Genomic DNA, 15,926 nt, shown 5'->3' on the forward strand with positions numbered 1-15,926 from the left:
CACAATGCTGCTTTTAATGGTGTGTTTACCAGTATCCCTGGATCCCTTTGCTCTATGACCCCATTCAGTTCCTTTTTTCTAACGTGTAGGTGGTTTATGTTTTCCTTTCAAAACGCATCACCTTACATCCAAGTTCATTTGCCACTGACTACTCGGCAAATTTTCAAACCTCCTTTACATTTCCTTGTATCCTCTACTTTAATCTCAAATTATTTTTTGTATATCCTTATGTTTTGGTTCAATTTTTCCTTTATTCTTTACACATCTATGGTGTTCTATGATTGGCCTGCTTGTTTTAGACTTTCAGTGGAATCTTCTAATTACTCTTTTAAACATTTAGCACTGCATTTTTATTTCTTTTTTTCAATCTTTTCTCCCAGTTTATCTTCTTTACATCCACCCTTGTTATCGCACAATTTGCTATTTTCCAATTTATTCTCTCCAGTTTCTCTTCTGCTTAAAAATAAATTCTAGATAATGAATAGAAGTAAAGGGTCATAGAAGGTTCATACAGCGCAGAAGGAGGCCCATTGAGTCTGCACCGATCCTCCGAAAAAGCACTCTACCCAGGTTCACTCTGCCACCCACCCCGCCCCATCTCCATAACCTAATCTGCACATCTCGGACACGAAAAGGCAATTTAGGATGGCCAATCCACTTAACCTGCACATCTTTGGCCTGTGGGAGGAAACTCTGCGGAGCACCTGGCGGAAATCCACACAGGCACGGGGAGAACGTGCAAAATAGACACAGACAATCAGTCAAGGCTAGAACTGAACCCAGATCTGAGGCAGCAGTGCTAACCACTGTGCCACCGTACCGTGTCAGGAGTTGACTTACTCACTGCAGTATATTGAGTCTCTGATTTGTTGAAGCAGTTTGCAGTATTCATGTGGCTGGTCTCGATAAGTTTCTGGTCACTGGTAAGCACCCCCTTCCCATCCAGTTTGTTCATGATGGGGAATTCAAAAACAATAATGTCAAAGGGAGATAGCTCTCTCTTACTGAAGATGGCCATTCCCTTGTATGGCGTCGCTCATCAGTCCAAACATGAATGTTATCCAGGTCTTACCACATGCAAGCATGGACTGTTTCAGTATCCGAGGGATTGTGAATGAAACTGAAAACTGCGCAATCATCAGTGAACAATCCCACTTTTGATCTTACGATGGAGGGAAAGGCTTTGATGAAGCAACTAAAATAAGTTGGGCTATGTATACATCCAGAGGAACTCCTGCAGTAAGGTCTTGAAGCTGAGATGATTGGCCTCCAACAATCACAACTGAATCCTTTTTGTTAGGTGTGACTTCAACCAGGGAGAGCTAACCCCCAAGGATTGCCTTGATTTCAATTTTACTATGGCTGCTTGATGCCACATTTGGTCAAATGCTGCCTCGATATCAAGGGCAGTCACCTCTGGAATTCAGCTCTTCTGTCCATGTTTAGATTAAGGCTGGAATGAAGTCTGCAGCACAGTGATCCTGGTGGAACCCAAAATAAACCTGTGATCAGGCTGTTGGTGAGGAAATTCTGTTTGATAACTTCGCTGACAACACATTCCATCAATTTGCTTTGGAATGAGTGTAGACTGATTGAATTGTAATTGACCAGCTTGGAATTTATCCTGATTATTGTGGATTTTTGCAATGTTCCACTTTATCAGGTAGATGGCAGTGTTGTAGCTTACTGGAACCACTTGGCTGCTGCTGAGGCACATAGCTTCAGCATCATGATGGGATGTTGCCTTTTTCCATACCCAGTATGCTAAGCATTTCTTGATATCGCAGAGTGAATCGAATTGGCTGAAGACTGTGATGGCGAGTGTTCAACAGGAGGCCACGATGGGTCATCTGCTCAACATATCTGGCTCCTGTTGGTTGCAGATGCTTCAGCCTCGTATTTATACCTTATTTTCAATACCATGATCCAAGTGATGTAAACAACTATAGGGTCCCGGGACCAACCCCTGGTGTACCTCATTCATAGACACATAGAAAATAGGAGCAGGAGTAGGTCATTCGGTCCTGTGAACCTGCTCTGCCATTCAGTATGATCATAGCAGATCCTCTATCCCAATGCGATATTCCCCCACTCTGCCCTCAGCCAGTTTATGCCTCATCCCTTCACAGTTTACTTTGCTTAGGTTTAGCACCCTAGTTTCGGATGAAATTATTTCACTTACCAACTTAATGGAGAATTCTATCATGTTATGGTCATATGCCTGCCTAGTTTGAAAATTTCCATTCATGGTTACCCTAGATTTCCAAACCAGCTTTCCATTTCCCCTGACGTTCTGATGTGAGAAGTTCTCAGCAGTGTTTAAAAATTTTAGTATTCAGCATTCACTTTTTTCCCACGACAATAATATTGCAAAAAATCTTACAGAAATTAGTTAAACACCCCTTCTCCCTGAAACTGAGCCAATGATTCGTTATTAAGCTATGCTTTTCCAGGTTTCCCCGACAACTGATATTAAACTGACACGTCTACAGCTTGCGTGCCAGTCTCAATCATTGTTTTGCTGCTTCCATTGCTTTTGAATCCTTCCTAAGTTTAGTTATTTTCAAAAATGTCAGCTGAGTTCTTAAAAACTTATGTGGTACTTCATTTAAAACTCTGGAATATAATGTTTCGATCTGATTCTCTTTATCCTTTATAAACATATGTAAATTCAAGTGCCCCTGGATGTCTGGTACCCAGCTTGATCAAATCTCCAATCCTTCCTTTGCTTGGTCGGTTGAATGTTTTCTCTGTAATTATGCCGTCTAATATTATATTACTGAATTAATTATCATAATTAAGAGCAAAATAACTGAAGTCAATATTTTCTTAAATTAAAATGTCTAATATTTTGCATGAGCAGTGTAGAGCATGACAGGATAAAATGGTAATGCACATGGAGTTCCTACATGCAGTAGCATAACGGTGTACCATGCTAGAGTTCCAATATAAATTGCTCTAGAATGCGGACTTGCACCTGCACTTTAACACAAAAGAGTACCCAATCTCACCAATGCTAATATGGGGCATAAGCACATTTCTGCGGAGGGAGGAGGAAACAAAATCACACAATTTAGTCATTCAGGGCTACTCTAGCATACCTCCAAGTGGTTGGAGTAGCTTAATAGTGATACAGGTCCAAGCAGGTAGGCATGAGCAACAAATGCTGGCCTTGCCAGTGACACACACATCCCATGAAAGAACATTCAAAAATTAACCCAGAGGTCTCTCAGCTCACCTCCTTGGCTGTTTGGGCAGCACGGTAGCACAAGTGATTAGTATTGTGGCTTCACAGCGCCAGGGTCCCAGGTTTGATTGCCCGCTGGGTCACTGTCTGTGCAGAGTCTGCATGTTCTCCCAATGTCTGCGTGCATTTCCTCCGGGTGCTCCTGTTTCCTTCCACAGTCCAAAGACGTGCAGGTTAGGTGGATTGGCCATGATAAATTGTCCTCAGTGACCAAAAAGGTTTGGAGGGGTTATTGGGTTACAGGGATAGGGTGGAAGTGAGGGCTTAAGTGGGTCGGTGCAGAGTCGATGGGCTGAATGGTCTCCTTCTGCACTGTATATTCTATGTTGAAAGTGCACGATGCAGGGAGGCTGAAATACTAGATTTAACAACCTCAATGTTTTAAAACTCTTTGCAGCTAATTACTTTTGAAATGTAATCAGTCATTTGCAGGCAAATACGGTAGGTCATTTGCATGCAGCATCTTCCAACAAACTATAATGAAATGAATGACTAGTTAATCTACTTTGCTGTTGCTGGACAATTCTTGGCCAGGACACCAGGAAAAACCTCTGCTTCTTTAAATAGTTCCTGGGGATTCTTTATGCCCACTTTGACAGGCTGTTCAGACTCCTTGGTTTAAAGTTTCATTCATTAAAAAAAACTAACAACTCCAACAATGAACTACGCCTTCAGGTCTGCATTGAAAAGTCAGCTGAAGTTTTAAATTCAAGTGTTGGAGAGGAGTTTGAATCTGCAACCTTTCGGGGCTTGAGTGATGCATATACAGTACAAAAATGGGCTCTGAGGTGAAAACTGGCCTTCATGCTCCACATGAGCCTTCCTCGTCTTTACTTCATTTCACTTTACCAACATAACACACTATTCCTTTATCTCTCATATCTTAGTTAACTTCCCAAATATAAAACCTAAAAATTATGCCGCTGAACCGGACATGGCAAGTAAAAACAAAAACACTTCCGCACAAAAAAAATTCTTGAACGTGCTGTGCCATATCTATTTGAGCTCTGCCCGGAAGTTTTATTATGTGCTGCGAATTGTGAAATCAATGGTAGTTACTGATGTTGCCCAGTGATATCGCCACATCATCCTCAACTTCAAGAATCCTACTTATGTCAAATAATTCTGCATGTCACAATCAGGTGAGGAGGGCAGAATAGCTCCCCTCTTTTCCCTCTCCTACTTCGATCACAACAGGTTTTTAAAAAATTCTGCAAATATTTAACTGTTTACATGTTGTGATTATAAAAGACCCAATCCGACAGGTTTTCTTGAGTATAACAAAAAATGAGATTAGCTTCATCATAATTAAACCAATCTAAATGTAATAATAAAAAATGCTCTGACTCTTGCACACACATACACACTCAAAGTTCACACAGGTGCACACCAATAGATTACAGAGTGAGGAACGACAGATTTGTAAGGTTAAAGTCTAGGGAACTAAGAGATATAGGGCGGGATTTCCCAATCCCGCAGCAGGGTCCACGCCGTCATAAACGCCTTTGCATTTTACGACGGCGTGAAAGAGCCACTCCCACGACTAATTCGGGCCCCAATGAGGACATGCGCAGCGGCACCGGCACCAATGCGCGGATGTGCAGTGGCCTCCTTCGACGCCGATTTCGACTTCCTCCGGCCCTGATGCAACATGGTGCAGGACTGCAGGGGCAGTCGCCTAGGAAAGGAGGCTCTCAGCCACAGAGGCCGGCCAGCCACATCGGAGCCCCCCCCCCCCTCCCCCTCCCCCAGGGTCAGACCCCCCCCCCCCCCCCCCTACCCTTACACGCCGAGGTCCCGCCGGCCCAGGGCAGGTTAGAACGGCGCTGGCAGGACTCGGCTCTTTTCTTACGGCTGCTCGGCCCTTGCGGGCTGGAGAATCGGTGGGCCGGCAGCGTAGCGGACAATCGCGTGCCGGCGTCGGGACGGCATGGCGCGATTGACGCGGCCCGCCGGCGATTCTCCGACCTGGCGCGGGGGTCGGAAATCCCGGCCATTGTTTATAGCTTGGTGACTCAACTGGCTTCAGGGGGAATTTGGTGGTTTTCTGACTTTTTGTTTGGTGGTTCAATGCTTCTGATTTAAAGATGGAAACGGCTCATTCGCTGTTCTTCTGGAGACAAATTCTCCTGGATGAAACCATTCAAAAAGTCATGGTCAATGTCAGCAAATATGGTTTGAAGCTTATAAGGTGGGTGGGACAGGAGGATTGCACTCAGGTCATCTCTTGTCAGCATCATAGGTACTTGTTCACTTACTGCAGACAAAGCAGAAGTTTAAACACAAAAGGTGGGCCCGTCACTTGACCATCATCCTGTTATCCAAACATGATTGTGACTCGTGTATTTCATCAGTTCATGTCTGGGAATCCTCATTCTCTGCCAGTGTCCCATTGTTCAAGTGATTGGGTTTAGCCTGTTCCCATCGTAGTTTAATGAGTTCAAGTTTGGAAACCTCCTGTTGAGATAGCACAATCGCTTCACAGCTCCAGGGTCCCAGGTTCGATTCCGGCTTGGGTCACTGTCTGTGCGGAGTCTGCACATCCTACCCGTGTGTGCGTGGGTTTCCTCCGGGTGCTCCAGTTTCCTCCCACAGTCCAAAGATGTGCAGGTTAGGTGGATTGGCCATGATAAATTGCCCTTAGTGTCCAAAATTGTCCTTAGTGTTGGGTGGGGTTACTGGGTTATGGGGCTAGGGTGGAGGTGTTGACCTTGGGTAGGGTGCTCTTTCCAAGAGCCGGTGCAGACTTGATGGGCCGAATGGCCTCCTTCTGTACTGTAAATTCTATGAAACTATAATTCTATGAATAATTTTGGTGATTGCCTTGATGCCTTGCTCATGGGGGCAGGATATGTGCCTCACTCATATTCTCCTGATGCCACTGTCCTTGATTGGTCTTTGCAGACATGATATCCCATTTCAATGGATTGGAATGTGGAAGGTTCAGTGATGTGAATTGGATAGCTTTCTCTGTTCCATGTTCAAGTCACATTTTTAGACTTTGTTTTAGATAGTCTGTTTTTCAAAGGTCAGTTTGGTTTTTCAGCTGTCGGATTAAAAATTAATATTCGTCATAAAGCATGCTTTCGTGATGTGCACCAAAATGGATTCAGAACAGACATTTCTCACTCACCAAGATCCAATCCTCAAGCTTTTACCATATTGAGGCACTGGAGAAGGTTCATAAAAGATTTTCTAGAATTACACCAGAACTGATGGGTTATCTTTATCAGTAAAGAAGAACAGGCTGGGGCTCTTTTTCTAAAATAGAGATTATGCAAATTTTTAAGAGGGTAAACATAAACAATATGTTTCTACTTGCGGGCGGGACCTGAACTGGAGGCCACAAATTGAAGTCATTAAATAATCCAATAGGGAATTCAGAAGAAACTTCTTTAAGAAAAATGCTTGCATTTATATAATACCACAGCTGCATCAAGTTTGGAAACTCTTTAAGAAGCACTTTAGGAAGATCCAAAGGCTTTGGAGAGAGTGCGGAAAAGATTCATGAGAATAATTCCAAGGGTGAGGAAAAGGTGAAGATAGATTGGAAAAGGATAGATTGGATGGCTGAATGTTCTAGTCCTGTTCCTATTTTCAATGTAAGTTGTGCCTGTTTTCTTTGGAGAAAAGAAAACTGAGAGGAGACTTGATAGAGATATTCAAAACCATGAGGGACTTGGACAGAGTAGATAGAGGGAAACCATTCCCACTAGCTGAAAGATCAAGAAGGAGAGGGCACTTACAGTGGTGGACACGAGCTGAGCGAATGCTGAAAGGTGGCTCTCTCCAAAGAACTCCTGATTCGACCTTTTAGCCCCACCAAATGGGCACCAGCTCCAGATTAATCCCCCATCCACCACTGTAGCAACCAGGATGCCGACGAGCCAGCAAGCAAGCCGACAACAGCAAGAGCAAGGAGAGGACAACCTCGACTTCTGAACAGAGGGGCCAGCGTGGCGGCTGAGAACCGACCGTGGCCACCCCTACGGGATTGTCAACGCTGACCCAGGCAATGATGGAGAAGCTGATGGAGTTCATCAAAACGGACGTCCAGAGACACAGAGAAGCGCGGACCTCATGGTGGCAGCAGGACCAGCAATAGAGGCCGCATTGGCCCCATGAAGGAGGCAATGGTAAAGTGGAGCGTAGACTGGGGGCCTAAGAGGCAACGGTGCGGGACCTAAAAAAAATGCCATGGATGAGGGAGTGCGCATCGCCTCGCTCAAAGACGACTAGGAAGGCACTGAAGGGAAAGACTGATGACTAAGAGCACAGATCCCGCCAGCAGAACTTGCGGATCGTCGGGCTTCCAGAGGGCACAGAGGGAAGAAACCTGAGAGTATGTTGTGTCAATGTTCGGAAAGCTGGTCGGGGAGGAAGGCTTCGCCAACCCCCCAGAGGTGGACTGGGCCTACAGGCCACTCCAACTGAGGCCCAAGCTGGAGAACCACCACAGGCCATAATGGTGATGCTCCATAAATTTCAGGACACAAGGATTAGGGGGGTGGCCAAGCAGTATTCACAGTGGCGAACACGGTGACGGACCAAGAGGGGCGATTCATAATGGTTAGCAGGATCCTAGAAGTGCCCCATTGGTTCTTGTAAATATCTATGCCCCAAACTGGGACAATGCTGAATTCATAAAGAAAACAATGGCAGAAATCGGGATGGGAAGAGTAAAGAGACTTCAAATGTGTGTCGGATCCAAAAATGGACAGGTCCAATCTTAAAACGTCAGCCATGTGAGGAATAGCACAAGAACTAAACACCTTTATGGAGCAGATGATGGGGTTGGGGGGTAGACCCTTGGCGATTCAACCATCCGAGGGAGAAGGAGTTCTCCTTATTCTCCCATGTACACAAAGCCTATTCATGCATAGACTTCTCCATAGTGGGGAAATCGGTGTTTCCAGGATTAATGGAGCGGAATACTCCACGATAGTGATCTCTGATCACGCTCCACACTACATAGACGCGAGGTTGGAGTTGGGTGGGGCCCAGCATCACCCATGGAGGCCAGACACAGCCCTCCTCACTGTTGAGGCGTCCTACGAAAGAATATCACAAGCCATCGATGGATATGTAACCTGTGTTCAAAACGGGGAGGTCTCACCCTCCATTTTCTGGCTAGCACTGAAGGTGGTGATCGGTGGGAAATAACAGCTTAAAGGGCACTAACAGATAGGAAGGAAAGAGTGGCTAGGCAACAACTGATTGTCTCCATGTTGGAAGTAGATTGGTGATACCCCAAGCCCCGACCATGGAACTGCAACCGCTGGCGGAGAGGAAAAAACAACAAATGGAATATGACCTGCTCTCCACTGAGAAAGCAGTGAACCAGCTCCGCCAGACACAGGGATCCTTCCATGTACATGGGGACAAAGCCATCCACATGCTGGCATACCAGCTAAGGAAACAGGCTGCCCCAAGAGAGATGGTACAGGTAAGAGACAGGAACGGTAGGATGGTAACAGCCCAAGATGAGATTCACAGGGCCTTTGCAAACATTTAACGGGGACTGTACACCTCCTCGATGGGCTGGACATACCTGTGGTGGGGAAGACAGGAGACAGGAACTGGAAGCGATCGTGGAATGCATCAATTGCATGCCGTCAGGGTAGGCCGCGGGACTGGATGGGTTCCCAGCAGACTTCGACAAGAAATTGGCGGCAGCACTGGCTCCACACTTGCGAGAGGGGGGGGGGGGGGGGGGGGGGGGGCTGCCGTCCACAGTGGCACAGACCTTGATCTTATTGATCCCCAAAAAAAGACAGACCTGTCGGAATGCGGGTCATATAGACCCATCTCACTCCTGAACACTGACGCTAAAGGTCTGCCAAAAGCTCAGGCTAGGCGACTGGAGAGCCGTTTGCCAGAAGTGATTTTGGAAGATCAGACCAGGTTTCTCAAGGGCAGACAGCTCACAGTGAACATCAGATGCTTGCTGAATGTGATTATGACCTCACCCGGGGAGGGGACACCAGAAGTCATTGTCTCCCTGGACGCTGAGAAAGTCTTCGATGGAGTAGAATGGAGGTATTTCATGAAGGTGTTTGAACGCTTAGAGTCTGGGCCAAGGTTCACCTTGTGGGTGAAACGTCTGTACAACGCTCCCATGGCGAGGGTATGGACGAATACCACCAGCTCTGAATATTTCCAACTGCACAAACGCACGAGCAGGGGTGCCCGCTGTCCCTGCTGCTGTTCACCCTGGCAATTGAGCCGCTGGTCATCGCTCTTAGATCAGCGAAGGGGCGGACGGGCAATCAGAGGAGGCAGGAAGCACAGAGTTCCACTCAATGTGGATGACCTGCAGCTCTATGTCTCAAGCCCCCTGGCTAGCATGGGCAAGATAATGGAACTCCTGTAGAATTTGAGTTTTATTTCTCGCTTATTTATCGTTCTTTTTTCTTCCTTATTACTATGTTTCTCCATTGGTTTCGTATGCATTAATGTAAAGAATGAATCGCCAATAAAAACATCTTTTAAAAAAAAAGGAGGGCACAAATTTCAAGTAAATGGCAAAAGAAGCAAAAGTAATACAAGGATAAACTTTTTCATGCAGGGAGTGTTTAAGGTTTGGAATACACTGCCTGAGAGCATGGTGGAGACCATTTCAATCAAAGTATTCAAAAGAGAATTAGGAGGTTATGTGAAATGGAAGAATGTGTAGGGTGACAGGGAGAAGGCAGGACAATGGCACTAAGTGAATTGTTCGTTAGGTGAGCTGGTGCAGACATAATTGGCCAAATGGCCTCCTTCTGCAGTGTTACAATTTTGACTACCAAATGTCTTAAAGTGCTTTACAGCCAATGAAGTTGATTTTGCAGTATAATCACTTTTGTAATCTCAAAATTATCCCAGATCGAGTGATGAGAATATGGAACTCACTATCATTGAATTTAGTCGAGGCAAATAACATTGATACATTTAAAGGGAATCTGGATAAACACATAAGGAAGAAAGAAATAGAAGGATACATTGATGGGGTTAGACAAACAAGGGTGGTGGAGGTTTGTGTGGTGCAATAAACACCACGCTGGATTGTAAGATGTTTTGATGCTACAATAATTTGTAAAGTTTGGGTCAAAGGATAGATCAAAGCCCATTGTAGATAATACATGAGTTGGGGTGCCGTCAGACTAAACCACACCATTTAATGACTTTCTAAAAAGGGATTTGTCTTGTTAGCACTTTTTGAGATAGTAAGAGAATTTAAATGTACTTTACATAATATTATTACTGGATGGTACTAATAATAAACATTAAATAGATTTAACCCTGGATTTATTGTTCCAATTCTGAAGCTACTGGTGCTAGTAGCCTTATGATGTTCTTGAATATCTAAGTGGGGCAAGGGCTAGATTCGTATTTTTTTTTTTTAATTGTGGAAATTATTATATTCTCTAACATTCTCAAGTGCAACTAGAATTTACGAAGCGAAAGGAGGTTTCTGAAAATTGCCCACATTCTAAATGAAATAAAAATAAATATCGCATGTTCTCTTTTGGTGCAAATATGTTTCAAACAAAACCAAATCCTTCTTTTTATACTCCCTGTGTCACTGGGTCCCATTAAGAGGATTAGCAGGCACTTCGCTCGCAATATTTCAAGGCATTCTGTGACTCATACAGCTTTATTGCTTTCCTGTGAGCTCCCCTCGGTACCTGCTGCCGGCTTTGCTGTGTTAGGAAATTTGCCAGATAAAGAAGCCTTTACCCATTCTTGACACAGTCTTTGGCGATACTTCTATGTAAGAAGTGCAATAAGTCTTACGTTTACTGCAAATGAAAACATGCAGTTACAACCGAAGGCAAACAAATACAGATCTTCAGTGGTACTTTTAAATTTATACTTTTTCTGTGCATATATGAAAAAAAGCTAGTTGTGAAGATTTATGATTGCACAGATTCTTAATTAGTCAAGTCTAGTCTCTTAATGCTCTGAACCAGGGAGCTTATCATTTTAAATTAAAATAGCCGGCAATAGAGAAATTTCACCACTTACTTTTTTAAGAATGTAAATAGGTTTTTCATTCAAACCTTTCAGTAGATTTATCAACAAAGTTTTAAAGTCACAAAGAACTTGGGAGCCATGGAAATACAATTATATTCACTGATATTTAAAATAAACCTATATTTCTGTTCTTCAAATCAGATCAATATTTTTAGTGGGAATGTTACCTTTGACGCTTTTAAAAAGTTTGCCCCCACATGGGCAATAAATTTATTTCATATACCACAGCAAAAATATCTAAAGACAAATGGAAAACACAATGAAATTAAAATGAAATGAAAATCGCTTATTGTCACAAGTAGGCTTCAAATGAAGTTACTGTGAAAAGCCCCTAGTCGCCACATTCTGGCGCCTGTTCGGGGAGGCTGGTACGGGAATTGAACTGTGCTGCTGGCCTGCCTTGGTCTGCTTTCAAAGCCAGCTATTTAGTCCAGCCTCAAGTGGGTAGCTTGTGAGTCATTGGCTGAGGCCACTGCTGTTACAGTAGATACAAGATAGAAGTTGATAAACAATTACCTGATTAAAATGCAGAAGTTGTTCTTCTGCTTCTTTCTGATCTTCTAACTGGTCTTCATCTTCACTATCTGGTGGCTCATCCTTCACCTGCATTGCATCCTGTTCCAAACTTTCGTTTGTTGCTTCACTTCCTCCGGTATTGATACTGTTGTTTCTTGGAGGTGCCTGATCCTCCTGCATGTCCTGTTGCTCACACAATTCTTCCTCTGTCTCCTCGGGGTGACTTGGAGGCTGCCGAGGTGATTCACTTGACTTGGAAAGCATCTGTGGCAAACATTCACAGACTTAATCAAAAGCTACTGACACACCCAATCACAAATTAGAGCATGGCTAAAGATTGTATTCATTGATGTAAAGATACAAAGAGGAAACTGAACACAAGTGTGGTGACCAAAAAGTAGTGAAAAATAGTTTATCCTAATTAGTAAATTGTTAACGAGGTGGACAAAAATTCAGACATTAGTCTTAAAAGTACAAAGTGGAGATTAGAATTTTATTTTCATGGAAGGAATCATTAAATTTAATACAATTGAATCACAAGCAAATTAGACAGGAGAAGAAAAATATAAAGGGTATTAAGAGCCGGAAAGAGTGAATAGGAGTGACAGCATGAGAGCGAAGCTCAAGAGAGGAAAAACATTCTTCTGTGCTGAAGGTTCTCTGTTCTCTGATACTCTGCATGTATTGAAGTTCATTCATGTATTGAAGTTGTTCAACTGTTCAACCATGGGCATTTTTTGACCAATTTTATTTCTTTCCTCAACTTCCACTTCAGTATCTCACAGGATTCTCTTTAACTTATTCAATTCGATTGTTGTTTCTAATGTATCCACCAAACCATCCACTTGTTCCTCTTATACGACAGCTTGGGTCACAGATAGCACTCATCTCTCTCAGATTACAATTCTAAACTCCAGAACTTGAACACCTACCAGAGACTGGCACTTCTGATTCAATACCCAAGGATTATTATATTGGCAGAGTTGCCATCTTTTGTATAGGGCATTAACCTATGGTCCTATCTGACGATTTAGGTGAACTAAAAAGATTCCACTGCAATCAAAAAGTAGGGATATCACCCAGTATTGTGGCAGACATTCTTTCCTCAAAAGCATACCAAGACAGAGTAAGGTGGCATTCATCAGACCTGTGTGTGGAACTTCACAAATGTGCAAATTGACTGCTGGGCTTGCCTACAATTCAACAAGTGCATTGAAAATGTATTAATTAGTTGTAAAATGCTTAGGCATGTTTTGACCCCACCATCTGTCTCTCCTTCCAGCCCCCCAAAAAATTGCAGGGCTACCAGGAAAAGACAGTGGGGCTAACTGAACAGCTCTTTCAAAGTGTATGATGGACTGAATTCTTCCTTCTGGCCTCTATTATTTACAAGAGACTAGAGATGCAAGATTGTTTCTATTACTGGATGGCTATCACATGAACATATCTACTTTTAAATCTTGTCAAGCCACCCTGCAACACTCTTGCATTGTACAACATTATGGTAAAGCATCCAAACATTTGCTGAAAAATAAGATCCATATTGAAAATTGTGTAGTTTACTTGCACTTAGAAGATTCTCAAGATGTGTAACAGGGAAGTGCAGACTCTACAGTGTTAATTTGTTGTTCCTCTTACCTTAAGTTGAATTTGTTGTTGGTACTGTTTCTGTTTCTCCAAAAACTGCTGATGCTGTTGCTGCATTACCAGCTGCTGTAAAGCTTGTGGACTCTGGGGTAAAGGAGCTGATTGGGTCCGACTTAATGGGCGATGCCGAGGCAACTTGTTCACTGTTCGAAGATTGGTGGACACTCGTTCACCTGTTACCAATGGTGATTGCGCATGGAGTGGCACTAAGATAAGTCACAGGAATATTACTGTTACTCTTTTACACAATATTCAATGACCTATTTTCCATGACCTATTCAGCAATATTCCAGGTGCTGATTGAAGCAATGGGAAGTTTGCAGTTTCACTTTTAGTTTTAGAAACAGAACCTGTCATTAGCAATATGATAAAATTGGTTAAAGCATTGCCCCGAAACATGGATAATAAATCATGCTTTCGGATTTTAAAACTCTACAAAATACACAATTCTAAAGCCATAGATATATTTGGCCCATAACTTCCGCAGAGTGCAATCTCTGGCAGAGTATCACTCTCATCGGACTTAACTTCACTGGGATTCTGAAACCCCTCTCCCCTACTCCTCACCCAGGCTGAGTGAGACAGGAACAGTGAAGCGTGTCCTTGGCAGTATTGTCATGGAGTAACTGGGGCACAGAGTTAAGTCACTCCCCTTTTTACAGCAGTTGCTGGTGTAAAGGTGAGTTACAAAGAGAAAATTTAAATGTAGCAGCTAAGTTTTAAAGTTTCGGAATTGGGGTCAGAGGGGGAGGGAAAGAGGGCAAAACTGGTAGCTCATTCTAAAGTTAACATTTAAATTGCTTCTGTCAGATGGTTTCAACACAATTGTGCAGGGTAAGTTAGCACATCTGGGCTATTGCTGGGTCAACCGTTACAGGGAAACTTCCTAGCTGGATCCCCAGAGCATCATTGGGGTATCCCCTAGGTGCGACACTGGGAACCGGGGGGGCCATATTGGATTAGAGTTCAGCATACTTGATAAGGCGTCAGATATGATAGCTCAGTTGCACATTTGATGAATGTATTTACTTTCAAATCGATGATATAGACATTTTTAAACATTTTGTAAAAATGCAGGATTATTTAACTAGATAGATTAATGCAATAATTTTAGTCTTGCAAGCAGGAGGTAACATGTTCACCTTTTACATGTATTATTTAATTAGAAAATTGCCCCCTTTATGCATGTTCCATTAACATAATAATGTTTATATTATTACATGAGTTTATTTAGAAATACAGTGTCATAGACTCAAAGCTTTGCTTTAGAATTGTCAATTAATAATATGTTATAACCTGCCTGATTACTACTGGCTGGGGACTAATGGCAATCCCACAATCCTTAGTGGGTATGAGCTTCCCCAATGAGGGAGGGGGGGGGGGGGGGGGAAGGAGGGGAGAGAGAGAAAGAGAGAGAGAGAGAGAGAAATCATTAGCAGAGTCACCTGCATAAATAGAGCTGGCCAGTATGGAACGAGCCAGAAAGGAGTCAGTAGTGGTGGAGTACTGCTGCTGTTATATATATGTCATTGTAAATAAAATTATTTATTTTGATTCTACACACTCGTGCTGGATTCTTCGTGGCCCTCATAAAACTATACTTTGTGAAAAACATGCCTATATTATTTAGTAGTTAGTACACTTCCTTGGTAGTTCACAATATTTATTCAGTGGATTGCTTGTACTTGTGTTTGTTAATTTAACATCAGAGTATAGTCACTTCAGCTTTCCACCGAGCCCACAGTCTAAAGTACCTGGAATTACAGTAGAATACAATTAGAATTCAGTTTAAAAGTGGCAGAGAGTTAATGGAGCTAGCACTTCTAAAAATCCTCACAGAGGAAATCATCACCTTTCTAGCCAAAAAAAAAATTGAATTTCAGTTGTAGGCTCAACAATAGAATATTTTCCAAAATTAAAGATTGAATATAACTGAAATGATTTAATTATCTTTCATCAGAACCTCAAATTGAAATGTTAACTCTGCTTCTCTCCACAGATGATGGCTGACCTGCTGAGTATTTCCAGTATTTTTTCTTTTTATTTTAGATTGCCAGCATTTTGCTTTTGCAATTGATGAATTTAAAGTAGTTCATGACATTTTTGTACCTGTGATAAATGCAAGAAATGGTCATAGTTTATATTTTTTGCAGTAATGTTAGGTTAAGATGTATGCAGACAGTATGACTGCTAACACCATGATTAAGGTGTCGTAAAAGTGAGTTAATCATGGATTTGCAGATGACGTGTTCTGCTAATAGATCTTGAGAATCATTTACTTGTTTACAGATGGAATATTGTTTAGGTTTGAAGGACCCCTGAGGTGCAGATAGTTTAGGAGGGGTATTGTGTTTGGTCCTAGCTAAACAAGTCAAGGGACATCTTGTAAGAAGAGACAAATAATGCCTTGGGCTTTGGCTAAGCTTATGTAGTTAATGGGAGGAGTCGGGTTCTGTCTGAAAAGTTAGTAGGTCCTGGAACCTCTATTCCGAACAGG

General features: G+C 42.8%; 1 protein-coding gene across 2 annotated transcripts in view; it reads right to left on the reverse strand.

Annotated features, from left to right (window-relative positions):
• The window catches only part of hdac5 (histone deacetylase 5), a 204,508-nt gene that overhangs the window by 81,167 nt on the left and 107,415 nt on the right, over positions 1–15,926 (reverse strand). For both annotated transcript variants that reach the window (XM_038778838.1, XM_038778839.1), the window contains exons 10-11: positions 13,421–13,635; positions 11,783–12,046 (exon numbers count right to left, since the gene is read on the reverse strand). In XM_038778838.1, the coding sequence (XP_038634766.1) occupies positions 11,783–12,046; positions 13,421–13,635 (479 nt within the window). The remainder of the gene's footprint in view (positions 1–11,782; positions 12,047–13,420; positions 13,636–15,926) is intronic.

The sequence above is a fragment of the Scyliorhinus canicula genome, chromosome 19 (assembly GCF_902713615.1).
Source record: "Scyliorhinus canicula chromosome 19, sScyCan1.1, whole genome shotgun sequence".
Lineage (NCBI taxonomy): Eukaryota > Metazoa > Chordata > Chondrichthyes > Carcharhiniformes > Scyliorhinidae > Scyliorhinus > Scyliorhinus canicula.